Below are 16,120 nucleotides of genomic sequence, written 5' to 3' on the forward strand. Positions count from 1 at the left end.
GGAGGAGATCTTGACCCATGGCAGTCATTGAAGGTCCCCGGACTTTTTATAAAGTGACAAGCTGATAACACTGGCATCCAGGAAACTCCAGTTCCGGTCATTCCTTTCTGCCTCCCTAGCCCCTCTCTGCAATTGGATTATCCTTCGCCTGCTGTCTCAAACTGGTGCATTATTGCTGCTGTGTGCTCTAACCACTGCAAGTCCCAGCTCTGCTTGGGCTGGGTGTCACTGGGGGGTAACACGATCTTTGGGTGTAATTTGCATATTCCAGTGTGCCAGCAGAGTGCTTTGGGATCTGTATGAATGGAAGTGCCTGCTACTGCTGCTGTCGTCATGGCTTTTACTGTGCTCTTGTTTTTTTAGGGACAGCTCGAAACACCCTCAGTCAACCCAATGTGTGGCTGGTGATCTTCCTCAGCATCATTCTGTGTGTGCTACCGGTAGTTGGCGGTCGGTTTCTGAAGTCTCAGCTAATGCCGACCATCAGTGACAAAGTAAGGGGATACAGAGCAGGAGCCTGACCTCGGCTGTCACAGCCCCCCTCAGCCTGCTTCGCAGGCAGTGTCCAGGGGCCTGGGATTCTGGACTTGCGCCTGGAGCCCTGGTCGGGAAGAAGGGTTTGGCACAGTTCAGACCGTCTGCAGCCTGAGTTTACTGAGACATGGATTAGACTGATCTGGGCGTGGGGGGATTGGGGAAGCAGGACTATTTTTAGGTGCAGGGTTTAAGTGTTGTGGCTTGGTGACAAAGCAGCCGTGCATTTCACAGCCAGCAGAGCCATCCCCTGCTACTGCAGTGCAGGTGTGCAGTCTCCGGCCCGGCCTCCCAGACACACACATCTGCTTGGGTTCTGCTGGCTGAAGGGACCTGCTTCCTCTTCTGCTAACATTCACACACTCCTCCGGAACCAGCCGCCCTCCCCACCCAGGGAATAGGAAGCAGAGGTGGGGCTGTTCCTTCTGCCGGGAGGCAGGGGAGGGCTGCAGTATGAGGAGAGCACGCTCAGGGCCACCTAGAGGGGGGTGCAAGTGGGGCAATTTGCCCCTGGCCCCAGAGGGGCCCCGAAGAGAATATAGTATTCTATAGTGTTGCAACTTTTTTAATGGAAGGGTCCCCCAAAATTGCTTTCCCCCAGACCCCCGAATCCTCTGGGCGGCCCTGAGCACGCAGACCATGCCACAGTAGTGTGAAGGACTCTCCTGGAGAGGAGAACCTCTCCAAGAAGGCTGCAGGTGATGCTCTGCTTCGCTGCTGACCGGAGCAGTTTGCTAGATGCTGCTGCGCCCCAGTGTTTCTCTTCTTCCTGCGCTTTACCAGCGTTAAGGCACAACATCCTTGAGCAAGGCCACACCACTTGATCATGCTCTTGGTCCCAGCCAAGCTCCCCAGAGGCCCTGTGGGAAGGGGCGGTGACTCAGCTCGATTCTCTTCTGCTAAGGACTAGAGTGATGGTTCCACAGAAAACCATCAGCTAGAGAGACAGAAGAGGTGCTGTCCTGGAGGACACATTCATAGAATCTCAGGGTTGGAAGGAACCTCAGGAGGTATCTAGTCCAACCCCCTGCTCAAAACAGGACCAGTCTCCTGACAGATTTTTCCCCCCAGACCCCTAAATGGCCCCCTCAAGGATTGAACTCACACCTCTGGGTTTAGCAGGCCAATGCTCAAACCACTGAGCTATCCCTCCCTGCCCATTCAAACCTCCCTGCAGAGCTTAGCTGGTTCTCGCTGCTTTGGATGGGCTGACCGGAGTTCGTGGGTTTACTAGTTTATTGAACTACAGTATTGAACATGGGCCTGGCCCAGGCTCTCCGATCAGTGCCCTGTCCTTGGCAGGGGATCTCAGAATCCCAGCTCCAGGCTATGGCTTGGGCCTGGCTCCCCACATGGGACATGAGCTGCCTGCTGAGAGGCTGTTCTGGCTGGGGAGGGGTCCCAGCTGGCTGCCAAGCTGGGACCTAGATAAAAGCCTGACCCTGAGAGAGGTCAGGAGGTGCCGGGGGTCAGCATTTCTCCAGACCCTGCCACTGCTGCCCCAGCCAGAGCTCCAGCTTTGTGTGCTCACATGGGCCCTGTGTCTATATCCAGTCTGGCTCTGAAAAGACACCCTGGGGCTGATATTTGATAGCCCTGCCCTGTAGGAGCAAGGGGCTGCTAGGAACTGTTTGTACACTGCCTGGTTACTGCCTTCATGCCAGCTAAAGCCTCTGCAGGTACCTGCTTCTGCCTGCGAAGCAGCAGGGCTGTGGAATGTGTCCTGAGCAGAGGGCCGTTCCAAGCCCAGCTGTCTCTCCTACCTGCTGAGCGGGATGTTTTCTGATTTCAGGTCCTACGCAAGATCAGAGCGGCCAAGAAGCAGCCGCCGCCTCCCTTGCCCAAGACACGCTTGCGCCGTACCAGCACCCGTCGCTCCGGCTACGCCTTCTCCCATCAGCACGGCTTCGGCGCGCTCATTATGTCTGGGAGAAACATGCGGCCTAAACTGCCTTTCACCACAACAGGGATGTTTTCACCCAATAGTGAGAAAAACAAACACAAGTGAATGCAAGAACCAGGGCAGCCAGAAAGGAAACTGTGCCCTGCACAGCGTCCCAGCCCGCACCCACCCAGGACTGCCCTGTCAGCTACTCCAAGGAGGACTCAGGCCTTCTCTTTCCACCCAGGTGCTCACTCTAACTCCAGCTCCTGCTCCAAAGGGCACACGCTGCTCCCAGGGAGGAAAGAACAGGATGAGTCCAAGTTCTTAAATATGTGGAGTTGAGAGGGGCAAGCGCAAAGCAGACCAACCCCCCCATCCCTCCGTGGTCTGAGAGAGAGAACGTGCAGGGGAACGCCCGCTCCATGCACCAAGATCATCCGTGATGCCACTGCTTCATCCCCTCACCCCCGTACCTCCGAGCACCGCGGCGTCAGGGCAGAGGGAGGGCAGAACTGTATAAGCTCATCCCATCCACAAGGCTTGTTTCTGTCATGAACTATGCCATGAAGCATTCAGAGCTGTATTCATCCCGGGGACAACACCACTGACCCCAAGAGTGACGGGCCCAGTGCCTCAAACCCCAGCTCCCGAATCTTTGCAATCGAAGTAATTGTGCAGCCATTTGTCCATAACGTACATGGGTGTTTGGAGAGTGTGAGGTGGGAAATGACCTACCGAGCTGGGGGGTGACCCTGTCCAAGCCTACAGTCAGTGCCCCAAGTGCAACCCCTGCCTTTGGGAGGTGCTGTAAGTCAGGGGTCAGCTCTCCAGACAGCAGCTAGGGAAAGGGGCCTGCAATCGCACTACCCTGCCCTGGAGCTGCGTTGCAGAGCCACCCTGCTGGGAAATGTCATGGTTCTCAGGTTTTGCAGCCAGGCACCAGCAGTTTCTTCTAGACTTAAAACAGAAAAGCACCAAAACACTCAGTTCCTGAACTCCACAAATGCTAGAGCTGCTCACTTAAAGTGAAGCTGGGAAATCCCTCCCTGCGGGTCCCTTGGGTCATGGCTCAGTCTCACAAGGGAACCTCCATCATCAGGTAGCTTTCCAACCAGACCCAGCCAAATTCTGTGGTCCAGCACAAACGCCCAGCTCCCATGGACTTCAGTGGAACTGAATGAGAGCCTCTGATGGCAGAAATGGAACCTCCATGAGCTGCACAGGGCCGATGGGAGGGTGCAGTTTTCACCCTTACCTCTGACTGCCCAGCTCTTTAACACACCAGCCCCCTTGTTCTGTTTCTCTCTCTCCCTCACCTCCTGAGCAATGTGGGTGAAGATTAGAAGAAACCTCCCTAGGTTATCTCTGCAGTTTCCTGAACCAAATGGTTTTGCCTGCTCTTTCGATTTTGGTTGGAAGGCAAATCCATCAAACAGCTGACGTGTGTGAGGTCAGAGAGCTCTGTGAGACCATCAGCAACGGGACTGGGCAGACTAGAAACGGCTGGAGTCTTGCAGCTGCTGAGCCACTGGGCCTGGTTCTCCAGTCCGTCACACCGGTGCTTTGGGGGAGTTACCCTGGTGTAAAGCTGGCATGCTGGAGTGGAGAATCAGGCCCATCAGTGTTACTAACCCATCGGAACGGGGCTCTCTTGCCTGCAGGACAAAGCAACCCCCGTTAGTTCCTCAGCTGGGTGCTGTAACCACTTACAGAGGGTTGTAGGCCTAGTTTCGGTGCCTGCTTGGGCTGGGGTTCCTGTACATTGCACGTTAGCGGTAACGGGGTTCTGTGCAGAATCCCCGAGGCACTGGCAGAAGGGATGTGTTACTGCGACAGGCTGGTGATGTTTCCACTTGAACTAGTCTCCTCAGAGCTCCTTGTTTTAACAGCGACTGCATGGAATTGTTTATGCTCCTCTAACGAAGGGCTTTATTCTCTGGACATGGCTCTCCTCTGGGCTAAGCACCAGTAGAGACAGAGGGGCAGTTGCACCTGGGCTCTGGGGAGTTGTTATAAACCACAGGACTGGCTTTCAGACATGGGGCTGGGGAAAGGAACATACCCTACCCCACAGTGATGTGTGCTGCATGGAGACAGCTGTAGCACCGAGCAATGCAGTGCACTGGGGCGAATCAAACTGAGCGGGGCCGTCACTGCTCGCCGCCTCTCTCTGGCTTGTGGCTCACCTCGGCCCGCTGATTCGGATAATGGCTCACGACGTTAGCCTCCCCAGGGTACCGAAGGGGAGAGTTTAGATTGTTAAACTGACATCCCAGAAGGCTCAGGCTGGCGCTAGCATGGGATGCTGTGGGCTGCAGTGCTGAGAAGGAAAGAGGCCAACTGCGAAGGAACCAGGGAAGCTCTGGACCCGACACAGCTCTGAGATGGTTTGCACACAACACACCCTACTTGGCCACAGGCCGAAGCGGGACTTACAAATGCTGCATAAGACACGCAAGGGATGATCCACTTAGTGAACTGGTTCTGACTGCAAATACTTCAGCAGTTTGACAAGACCAATGTCTGTTTTTAATGTCTTGAAATTGGCCCTGGCGTTCCACAAGCGTCTCTCCTTGGTTGTAAAATACTTTTTAAATATAAAGAGTGGCCAATGGGATGAATAATGTGTGTGCAATCTGTTCCTGGAGCCTTGGGGCGTGAGCAGGTGCATGTACGGTATTCACTGCGTGGATCTCAGGAGTGGAAATAGGGAGAGCCAGATTGCATCAGAGTGGTGAGCCGTCTAAGCCAGTACCCTGACTCACAAACAACCCAGACCAGCTTTGGAGGAAAGTGGAGTGGGGCTGGAGCAAGCAGGGGGTGACAGTGGGTTGGAGGGGGGGTTATGCAGGGTAGTTGGGAGAGGGATTGATGGGTGGTCAGAGCAGGGATGGGGAGGGTCGGGTCATGGAGGCAGTTGGGCAGAGTAACCATATTTCCCAAAGGGAAAACGGGACACTGCCTGGGGCTGGCCTGAGCAACCTTTCCCCCCACCCCGTGGGCTGCCAGCCTGCCCTGCAGCCTGGCATTGCCACTCGCCCCCCCCGATGTTTCTCCATGCCCCCCTTTTTTGGCACAACTGGGCATTTGTCCTGTTTGCTCTGCCCAACTGACAATCACACAAACACCCAGTTATGCCAAAAAAGCTGGAACGTCCAGCACTGCACTGACCAAACGGGACCTATGGTCATGCTACAGCTGGGGCGGAGGTGATGGGGGAGCTGAGTGGGGAGGGTTATGAGTAGGTGATGGGGATGGGGCACCATGGGGGCAGCTGGGGGAGGTGATGGGGGGTCAGGGCAGGGGTTGAAGGGAAGGGTCATAGGGGGTAGCTGGGTGAGGGGATGATGGGGGGCCAGAGTGGGAGGGTCATGGGGATTCTTGGGGGGAGGGGTGATGGGGCAGGTGAGGAAGGGGTGATGGGGACATGGGGACAGGTGGGGGAGGGCTGATAGGGGTCAGGGAGGGGACATGGGGACAGCTGAGGAAGGGGTGATGGGGACAGGTGGGGGAGGGGTGATGGGGGCTGGGACGTGGGGACAGGTGAGGAAGGGGTGATGGGGGCTGGTGGGGGAGGGGTGATGGGGGTCAGGGTGGGGACATGGGGACAGGTGAGGGAGGGGTGATGGGGACATGAGGACAGGTGGGGGAGGGCTGATGGGGATCAGGGCGGGGACAAGGGGGCTGGTGAGGGAGGGGTGATGGGGACATGGGGGCTGGTGGGGGAGGGGTGATGGGGGTCAGGGCGGGGACAAGGGGGTTATGGGGGTCAGGGCGGGGCCATGGGGACGGGGGGCTGGTGGCGGAGGGGTGATGGGGGTCAGGGCGGGGACATGGGGAGGGGTGATGGGGACATGGGGGCTGGTGGGGGAGGGCTGATGGGGTCAGGGCGGGGACAAGGGGGCTGGTGGGGGAGGGCTGATGGGGCCATGGGGGCTGGTGGGGGAGGGGTGATGGGGGTCAGGGTGGGGACAAGGGGACAGGTGAGGGAGGGGTGATGGGGACATGGGGGCTGGTGGGGGAGAGGTGATGGGGGTCAGGGCGGGGCCATGGGGAGGGGTGATGGGGATGGGGGGGCTGGTGGGGGTCAGGGTGGGGCCAGGTGAGGGAGGGGTGATGGGGACAGGTGAGGGAGGGCTGATGGGGGTCAGGGCGGGGCCATGGGGGTCAGGGCGGGGCCATGGGGAGGGGTGATGGGGACAGGGGGGCTGGTGGGGGAGGGGTGATGGGGGTCAGGGCGGGGCCATGGGGAGGGGTGATGGGGGTCAGGGCGGGGCCAGGTGAGGGAGGGGTGATGGGGGCTGGTGGGGGAGGGGTGATGGGGGTCAGGGCGGGGCTATGGGGAGGGGTGATGGGGACGGGGGGCTGGTGGGGGAGGGCTGATGGGGGTCAGGGCGGGGCCATGGGGACAGGTGAGGGAGGGGTGATGGGGACGGGGGGCTGGTGGGGGGCAGTGGGGTACAGAGACGGTCCCGCTCTCTCAGCGCTCAGGGGCGGGGCCGTGCGGAAGCCCCGCCCCCGCCGCGGTGTGTGGCCGGAGCCGAGGCCGGAGCCGGAGTGGCCGGTAAGGGCGGGAGCTCGCGGGGCCGGGGGTGCGGGGCTGGTGCGGGCCGCGCCCGGGGAGTTCAGCCGCGGGCACCTGCCCCCGGGGAGCGGGCCGGGCCGGGCCGAGCCGAGCCGAGCCGAGCCAGCCCCGCACCCGGACGGGGCAGCCGCCGGGCGAAGGGTGAGCGCGGAGGCTCGCGCCGCTGCAGGGAATCCGGGCCCGGGCCAGACCCGCTCCCGCCCGGCTGGGAAGCGGAGCCGGAGCCCCGTTAGTCCGGGGGCACCTCGCAGACTGACGCGCTGGTTTGGGGGGAGCTTCCCTGCGCTCCGGTGCCGGAGTGGGACGTGCCGTGGGCAGAGCTGTAGGAGCTCCCGTCCCCGCACGTGCTCCCTGTGTCCGCCTGGTGCGGGAGGTGCCCAGCAAACGCCACCCCGAACCGTGCCCGTCTCAGCGCGGGGTGCCCAGGCCGGGGCCCTTGCCTCTGTCAGGCGGCACTAGATCAGCAGTGGCCAAAGGAGACCGCACTGCTTCGGGTGCAACCTAGGGCTTGATCAGCAGCGCCGCGCACCGCCCATCTGGAGTGCAGCGAGGCAGGCTGCCAGTCTCGGTTTCAGGGCACCCTGACCCAGCCCCCCAGAGTCCAGCCTCCGGGCCTGCAGCCCCCAGGATCTGTAATGTGGAGCAGCGGGCGCTGGAGACTACAGCTCCTGGGGGCTCGGCCGAACCTGGGGACTGTGTGCTGGGGCTTCTTGTACTGAAGGTGAAAGACCTTCACGTCGCTTTGCACAAGTAAGTGTAGTGTTTCCTAAGCTGCGTGTCCAGGCTTTGGGTGAGGCTGCTGGGGCAGGGCTCTGGGCAGGGGCCTGTGCTCCAGGGGGTGGGTAATGTGCCAGAGCCAACCCGCCCTGTCCTAGGGGTTCTCTGAGTGACCCTGATCAGGAGTTCTCATGGGCGTTCCTAATGCCAGCTTGTGTTCATTTCCCATCTCTGCTGGCCCTGGCCCCTGGGTGGCTGGTGAGTGATTTGCATAATTACCACATGGTTATTTCTCAATAACTCTTCAGTGAATATGCAAATCTGGATGGTGCCTGAGAGCTGGATTGTCAGGTCCTGTGCTAGCAGCCAAGGTGCCCTGTTAGCCTCTCCTGCCCATCAGCTGACACAGAGAAATGCCAGGATCAGAGGAAAAAGACACAGGCAGTGGAGGTTGAAAAATAAATTAAAATCTCTCCCCTCCCCAACACATCATAAGTCAGCCAGGCTCCAGGTTCCAGAGGAACTATCTTAAATTGCTGGGCCCACAGTTTGTTCCATCCTGGCCCCACCCCACAATCCAGCCTCCTCTCTGGGCCTGGGAGGGCCCTTTCCAGCAGAGGTGGGGAGGGCTCCTAACACTGAGTCTCACAAGGCAAAACAAAGCTACAGACCCAGCCGTGTAGCTCCCGGCTCTGAGCCTGCCTGGTGAGCTTACCCAGAGTGCACAGATGTAAGTGCTTTACACACCCCCCCCCCCGCCTGGATTTTGGTATCTGGTGAGGGCCCCTAGTTCCCGCAGTGTCTGAGCATTGGCTGGAAACGCTTTTCTTCTTCCGGTGGGAGCACTGCAGTGCGCTGAGACCCATCAGGGAGAGATGGTGTCGCTCCAGTCGCCAGCCCGCGGTGTTATGTCAGGGATCCATTTGGCCTGTTGAGATTGGCTCTTCCCTGCAGGGGCCACTGCAGACTGTCGCTGCAGCATGTTCAGCGTTGTCGCATGGTGACTGTCCCAGGCGATGGGATTCTCGCCCAGCCTGCGCTCTCCGTCGCAGAGCTTCCTCCGAGGGCGGCCATGCAGAGGGCGTAAGGTGCCCTGGGATCTTTGTGAGAGTAAGGGGCTGTGCCCAGAACATGTACGTCTTTAGCTGGCTCTGTTTTGGAGACTGCCTATAGGTGTGAAACCCTCATGCCTATGGTATCAGGGGGCAGCCGTGTCAGTCTGTATCCACAGAAACAATGGGGAGTTCGGTGGCACCTTAAAGACTAACAGATTTATTTGGGCAGCAGCTTTCGTGGGTAAAAACCCACTTCTTCAGATGCAACCTACAGCTTGATCAGCAGCACCGTGCTTCTGGCTTTGAACAGCACTCATCCGGAGTGCAGTGAGTCAGGCTGCGAGTCTCTGTTTCAGGGCAAATTACAACCTATAAAGACCATTTCTCTCAGCCTCATTCTGCAGTTCAGCAGCCTGCGTGCCATCACCCCCTGCTTGATAACCCCCTGTCTGCCTGTTGTGCTGGGTGGAGCCCCTGGCTGTGCTGAGCTGTCAGCTCCCTGCCTTCCTGTGCAAAGCCAAGCCCCCCCCGCCAAAGTCTTAGACTTTGGCTATAAATGGATCTGGCCTCTCACCCTGTGGGATGCAGCTGGAAACTGGATCCTGGCCAGACTTGTTCTTAATTTGGAAAGCATGACATGCCCCTGTCGGCCCTTCTCTTCCCCATGCTGTTCGCCTGCGCGGGGTCTGTCTCTGGCCAGCCTGGCCTGGAGGAGGAATCGCTCCTGGGTTCTCTCTGCTGCCAGCCCACTGAAGCTTGTGCTGCCAGGCGGTGCACAGACTTGCTGTGTGAGATGTTGCACACCCTTAGCGCTGGTCTGTTATATAACACCATGAACAAGCATTATTTGATCTGATAAGTGCCGCTCAAGCAAAAGCCAATTCTTCCAGTCCTGGGTGCCAGCCTGGGAGCTCCCACACCCAGCACGTATGTGCAAGTGGCCTGGTTTTCAGCTGTGCTGAGCAACCCCAGCTCCCATTGCCTTCAGTGGGATCTGTGGCTCTATCTAGGAATTTATGTGGCTCCCATCACTGTGACTTCTGGGCACCTCCCAGTTGCTAATGTGCTTGTCCTCTAACATTTCTGTACAGCAGGCAATGCTGTCACCCATTGTGCGGACGAGGAAGGGGGCCAGGGAAGATTGACTTGTCTAGGGTCACACACGGAATCTGCGGTTGTGCCAGGAATTGAACCCAGGTCTTTTGAATGGCAGTGCAATGCCCTCCCCACTAACCCCACTTGCCAGTGCTCAGTACCTCTGCCAGTCCATTGCCATTCAAGATCTGGGGTGAGGAGCTGGATTTTAGGCACTTGTTCGAGATGTGGTGGACCGACAGAGTGCAGGTGGTGATCTGAAACAAGAAAAGAGCGCGTAAAGAAAAAGAAGTGAATCCCCTGAGTGTAGATGAAAAGAAGCAAAGCACCCTGCCAGGCAGGCAGTGAGGAAGGCCAAAGCCATCGCCCCAGACGAATTGCGTGCATGATTCACTGTTAGCTGGCAAAGAGCTCTAGAGCTTGGCAGAAATGAGCTGGAAAGGAAAGGCGGATGGGCGTGTAGCACCACGTGGAGGTGATAACCAGGGAGACTGCTCGTAACCCCAGAACAAGTGATGGAGAGGGAGAAACAATACTTTGAGAGGCTCTTACATGAGGCAAATCCCTTCCTGGTGGGGCTGCCAATGTGCAGTCCCTAAGTGCACCTGAGCCCAACGTAGCAGAGGAGGAGGTGAGACGTGCTGTCCAGGTCCCACTGCCTTACTGCTCCTCGTTGCATGAACTGCAGGTGGACGTGCTGAGCAGAGGGGTTCTAACTGTGGTGAGACAAGGATTCCTGAAGGCTGGTGAAGTCTTTCCTGGTCCCCATAAGCAAGAAGGGGAGCACCATGAATGTGGAAACTGCTGAGAGATAAAGCTGTTGGTGGATAAGATTGATACTGGCACACATCTGGGATGCTCCGATTGGGAGGCGGGACGCCACTTTGAGCACGAGCAGGTCAGGTTTAGGAAAGGACGAAGAACAGCATAGGCCAGTTTTGTAATTTGCCAAGGGATAGAGAAGCACCCACGGCACTGGCAGGATAGCTTCTGGGCTTTCATAGACCTAGAAAAGGCAACCGCTAAAGCGGATGGAAGATGCTTAGGAAATATGGCGCGTCTCAGGGTCCAGTAACTGATGAATGACCTGTAAAGATCCCAGCCTTCTGGAATGACAAGGCTCTTTGGAGTGAAAGTTGGACGCACTGGGGTCAGCCCTCAATCTGCTGCTGTTTCTCATATCGACGGGCTGTGTCAGCAGGACGAGCCCAGTGGGGAAAGATGAGCAGCTGCTCTATGCAAATGACAGGCAATAAGGGCATCCTCAAAAGAGCGAGAGGAAACAGTAAACCAGCGGGATGAGCAGCTAAGTTGACGTGGAGCAAATGGGCCTGACTGAGGCGGGGCCTGTGGGTCAGTAGAGCTGCCACAGGGCAATTGGCCTTATTGGTGAGAGTAAACCAGCCCGACCAGTTCAGGTACCTTGGTGGCCAAGCTATGGAGACAGCAGGCTTTGCCCTGAGATGCAGTCCAGGCTGGGGAGTGGAATAACATCTCACTGGTTGGTTATGACAAGTGTATGCCAATGAGACAGCGCCCAACTGACTGGAACCATGGTTTTCAGCCTGTGCTCCATGGACTCCTGGGGGTCTCCAGACCATATCTGAGGGGCTCACGAGAGGTGGTTGTTACCATACAACAGGGGGTTTCAACCTGGGGTCCACAGACTGTCTAAGATTTCCAAAGGGGTCTGCACCTCCATTCGAAATGTTTCAGAGGCTCGCAAATGAAAAAAGGTTGAAAACCACAGTATAGGACAATGGTGCGCCCTGCTGTGCAGTATGGTGCAGAAGCGTGGGTGATAGAGACAGCAGGGTCAACGCCTGCAGGTGTTTGAGATGAGGTGTCCTTGTGTCATAAGAGGAGTTACAGAGAGAGGAGAGATCCGAAATGAAAGCGTTCAGACACTGTCAAAGGCCAGAGCGTGGCTGACAAAATCCAGGAAGCCTGACTTCTCTGGCTTCCACCTGTGCTGAGAAGGAATGAAGGGGACCTGGTGAAGACAGCATGGTGGGGGAGAGTGGAGGAAAGAGACCCGAGAGGAAAGCTGAGGAAGCAATGGATGGATTGCATCACAGAAGAAAAATGGGCAGACCTTAGTGCTGCCTCAGACAGGTGAAGATGGCGGATGCCGACCGTGTAAAACTGAGGCCTTTTCCTGTAGCCATATGAGGAGAGTAGCAGCCATTAGCAGAGAAGCAGGAAGTCATATCTGCTGCTAAGAAGGTGACCTCAACCTAATGGCACCCATGACGCCCGCGGGAGCATCTTAATGCGCCCGTGTCCTGGCCCCCGGGAGAGCACCCGCCAAAATGCCGCCGAATTTCAGTGGCATTTCGGTGGGGACGCCACTTGACGATGATACTTGTCGCCAACAAGTGATGTCATCGAGAGGCGTCACCCCCGAATTTCAGCGGCGACGCCTCTCGGTGACGCCGCTTGTCGACGGCAAGCGGTGTCATCCAAAGGCGTCGCCACCGAAATGCTGCCGAAATTCGGCGACATTTCGGCGGGTGCTCCACCGCCACAGTGGTCCTTCATCTGGTGCCCGGCAGACTAAAAGGCTGGGGACCGCTGAGCTAAAGGAACACATCTTAAGATGGTTAAAGAAAACTTAGTCTGATAGTATCTGTCTGGCAAGAAATCACTTCTCAATGGTTGTGGTTGTGAAACCCTCGTTTCTTTATTGTTTTGTCATTATGGTCCCCAGTTCCTTATTGTTTACCTGTCTGGTCTCTGTCTGGTTCTTTGATTGATTGTTACATAATTAATGTTGCTGGGTGTAAATGAATGAAGGTGGTGGGGTAGGTGTGATGCAGCAGGGACTATCTGCATCGGGGATGGGAGAGTAGGGGGTGATTTTAGGTGATGGACAGGACCCAAGCCTGTAACCTGAGCCAGGGAGGCAGGAGGGGGAGTCAACACCTTTGCCCAGGAAGCTGGACAAAGGAAGGGGACGGCTGGAAAGGGTTTTTCAGTTTCGGTTTTGGGCTGGATGGGTGAATGCAGGGAATCCCAAACTGGGATCTAAGCTCCCTGAACCCCCAGAAGGACTTGATTGAGGGGTCCTGGTTGTGCCTCCAAGCTCTGCTGTAACCTGTGTTCCTATTGTCCAATAAACCTTCTGTTTCACTGGCTGGCTGAGAGTCACTGTGAGTCCCAGGAAGAGGGCTGCAGGGTCCTGACTCCCCATACTTGGTGACCGTAGGATTGGTTAGAGAATTTTGTTCCGCTATGTTAGGATGGGTTAGTAACATTTTAGTACAATGATTGGTTAAGGTGCAGCTAGAACTGACTCAAATGTCACTATATACACTGGGGTCCAAAGGAAGTTCTTTGGGAACCAACTCCAGGACACAACCCAAAATCAGAGCTGCCAGACCTCAGCTCTCCGCCAATGGCACCGGGCAGAGACTGGAGACCCCAAATGGACCTGATCCTGACTGGCCAGCAGGGAAAGTTCATCTGCCTTATCGGAAGTGGGGAGCACTGTGTGTGCTGTGTGTGCAGTCTGGTTTGGGGATTGTTAATAAACAGAGGTTATGTAGGGTGTTACTGTGTGCGGCTCTTTCACTGGTAAAAGACCCCGGAAACCCACAAAAGATTAAGCCCTGAGTCCACAGGGAATGGGTGTTTGTTCTGAGTCCACAGGGAATGGGTGTTTAACCCTCTGTGGGCTCCAGGCTCTACTCCTCTGGGCTCTGGGTAAAGTTCGGTGCCTTTCACCTGGAGCCTAGGGACTGGGAAAGGTGGTGGTGGTGCCTAAATGAACCGGTTACGCCTTGAGCCCCTAGGAACTAGGTAGAGGTGGGTGCCCCTAGAGTGTGCAAGTGACAGAGAATTTTGAGCGGGTAACAACCTGACAAGCCTGTGATGGTTGCGGCAATTGCCTGCCTGTCCTCAGAAGATCTTACTGAATTAAATTTTAAGTATCTTTGGGGTCCATTGTATTAAATGCAGTGTTTGTATTATTGTGGGCCAGGATTGCCTGTGTCCAGGAAATGTGATGTGAGCCTGGCAATTCAAAGGACTATGTTGAAAAGGTGCCAGACAAGAATGGCGCTTGGAGACACTGTACGAAGTTGTTGTTTCCTGGGGAATCCCAAGGGAGAAGTTGGGGATCAAAAGGGTGTGAGTTGTATAAGGGAACAGGCTGATCTTCCCACTCTGGGTTCTAGTTCTGAATCTGAAGCCCTCATTAACTTGTAATCATAGGGAACACCCACCAGTGGGTTTTGAAGGAGCCCGAGCCTGGAGTTGGGATGACCTCTGGCTAGCTTTCTAGCATGCAGGTACGTTCTTCTATTTTTTGTCATATGTGTTCTCTGTGAAGCTTTCACTTTCAGAATAAATATGCTTGCTTAGAAAGAGCTGGGTAGTGACTTGGTAAGTGCAGGCCATTACACGGGTCAGAACCCTGGAGAGAAAGCAAAGCGCAGACGCTGGCCTTTTAGGCAGTCTGGCTTGCTGGGACTATCACAGTGTAGGCAGGGAGCTGTGCAGCCTTTAAACCCTGCTCGGGTGGGAGAGAGACATGGAGGTGGTGAGAAGAGGGTTCATCCACTTCACAGAAGCAAGGAGGTCAGACCCTATCCTGGTGTCATTTCATTGTGTGGGCACAGACCGTAATCTCTACTGCGGCCGGCTTTGGGGGTAACTTCCCCCAATCATGGAGGATTAAGGATGAGGGAACATTGAATCCCCCAGAGATAGACGAGCTCTGGGCTATGGAGCCTGCAGCCCAAATGCTGCAGAGTTCTGCAGTAGCGCTTGCACTGGCTGTCCTCTTCTCTGCGTACAGGAGATCCTGGCAGGCAGGTTTTCTCTCCGTCCCCATGGCTTGGCTATGTCATATGCTGGCACTGCAGTCTCTGAGGGCGCATGCCCCATGCTAAAGATGAAGGCAGCTGCTCCTTTGGAAGGGAGAGAAGTACATCCTTCAGGCTGCTAGCAAACTGCCTCTGAGGGTGGGTGACTTGTGGGCCCTTCGAAAGAAGTTCTGTGGGCTCAGAGCTTCCTGTAGCTCCACCCAGGATTAGCTCATCTGGAGCTGGCTGGGACGTTTGAAGCATCAACTCTTGTACCAGAGGGGTAGCCGTGTTAGTCTGGATCTGTAAAAGCAGCAAAGAGTCCTGTGGCACCTTATAGACTAACAGACGTTTTGGAGCATGAGCTTTTGTGGGTGAATACCCACTTCCTCAGACGCATGCAGTGGAAATTTCCAGGGGCAGGTATATATATGCTAGCAAGCAAGCTAGAGATAATGAGGTCAGTTCAATCAGGGAGGATGAGGCCCCGGAAATCCTGGACGCCCCATCATCTCGGGCATTGGCACTCTCACTGAAGGACTGTCTGGATATATGGACTCTCTACACAGACCCTATGCCACCAGCACTCCCAGCTATCTCCGCGACACCACTGATTTCCTGAGGAAACTACAATGCATTGGTCACCTCCCAGAAAACACCATCCTAGCCACCATGGATGTAGAGGCTCTCTACACAAACATCCCACACACAGATGGAATACAAGCTGTCAGGAACAGTATCCCTGATGATGCCACAGCACAACTGGCTGCTGAGCTCTGTGCCTTTATACTTACACACAACTATTTCAAATTTGATGACAATATATATCTCCAGATCAGTGGCACTGCTATGGGCACCCACATGGCCCCACAATGTGCCAATATCTTTATGGCCGACCTGGAACAACGCTTCCTCAGCTCTCATCCACTCACGCCCCTTCTCTATCTACGCTACATTGATGACATCTTCATCATCTGGACCCTTGGGAAGGAGACTCTGGAAGAATTCCACCACGATTTCAACAGCCTCCAACCCACCATCAACCTCAGCCTGGACCAATCTACATGGGAGGTACAGTTTCTTGACACCACGGTGCAAATAAGTGATGGTCACATTAACACCACCCTATATCGAAAACCTACCGACTGCTATGCCTACCTTCATGCCTCCAGCTTCCATCCCGGACACATCACACGATTCATTGTCTACAGCCAAGCACTGAGGTACAAGCGCATCTGCTCTAACCCCTCAGACAGAGACCAACACCTACAAAATCTTCACCAAGCATTCTCAAAAGTACAATACCCGCACGAGGAAATAAGGAAACAGATCAACAGAGCCAGACGTGTACCCAGAAGCCTCCTACTGCAAGACAAACCCAAGAAAGAAACCAACAGGACTCCACTGGCCATCACACATAGTCCCCAGCTAAAAACCCTCC

At 56.0% G+C, this 16,120-nt stretch overlaps 2 protein-coding genes across 15 annotated transcripts in view; both read left to right on the forward strand.

Moving 5' to 3' along the window:
* The window catches only part of LOC115653584 (phospholipid-transporting ATPase FetA-like), a 124,614-nt gene extending 119,571 nt beyond the window's left edge, over nt 1-5,043 (forward strand). Inside the window, exons 27-28 of one of the 2 annotated variants that reach the window (XM_030567032.1) lie at nt 364-494; nt 2,327-5,043. In XM_030567032.1, the coding sequence (XP_030422892.1) occupies nt 364-494; nt 2,327-2,542 (347 nt within the window). In that variant the 3' untranslated portion in view covers nt 2,543-5,043. Of the gene's footprint in view, nt 1-363; nt 495-2,326 lie in introns of those variants that run through there. The other variant, XM_030567033.1, reaches the window with a different exon arrangement.
* Nucleotides 5,044-6,947: 1,904 nt separating this feature from the next.
* The window catches only part of RUSC2 (RUN and SH3 domain containing 2), an 86,738-nt gene continuing 77,565 nt past the window's right edge, over nt 6,948-16,120 (forward strand). For 11 of the 13 annotated variants that reach the window (XM_030566432.1, XM_030566445.1, XM_030566446.1 and 8 more), the window contains exons 1-2: nt 6,948-6,983; nt 14,087-14,163. The gene's annotated coding sequence lies outside the window, so the exon portion shown is untranslated. Of the gene's footprint in view, nt 6,984-7,305; nt 7,755-14,086; nt 14,164-16,120 lie in introns of those variants that run through there. The other 2 variants (XM_030566438.1, XM_030566441.1) reach the window with 2 other exon arrangements.

The sequence above is a fragment of the Gopherus evgoodei genome, chromosome 6 (assembly GCF_007399415.2).
Source record: "Gopherus evgoodei ecotype Sinaloan lineage chromosome 6, rGopEvg1_v1.p, whole genome shotgun sequence".
Classification (NCBI taxonomy): domain Eukaryota; kingdom Metazoa; phylum Chordata; order Testudines; family Testudinidae; genus Gopherus; species Gopherus evgoodei.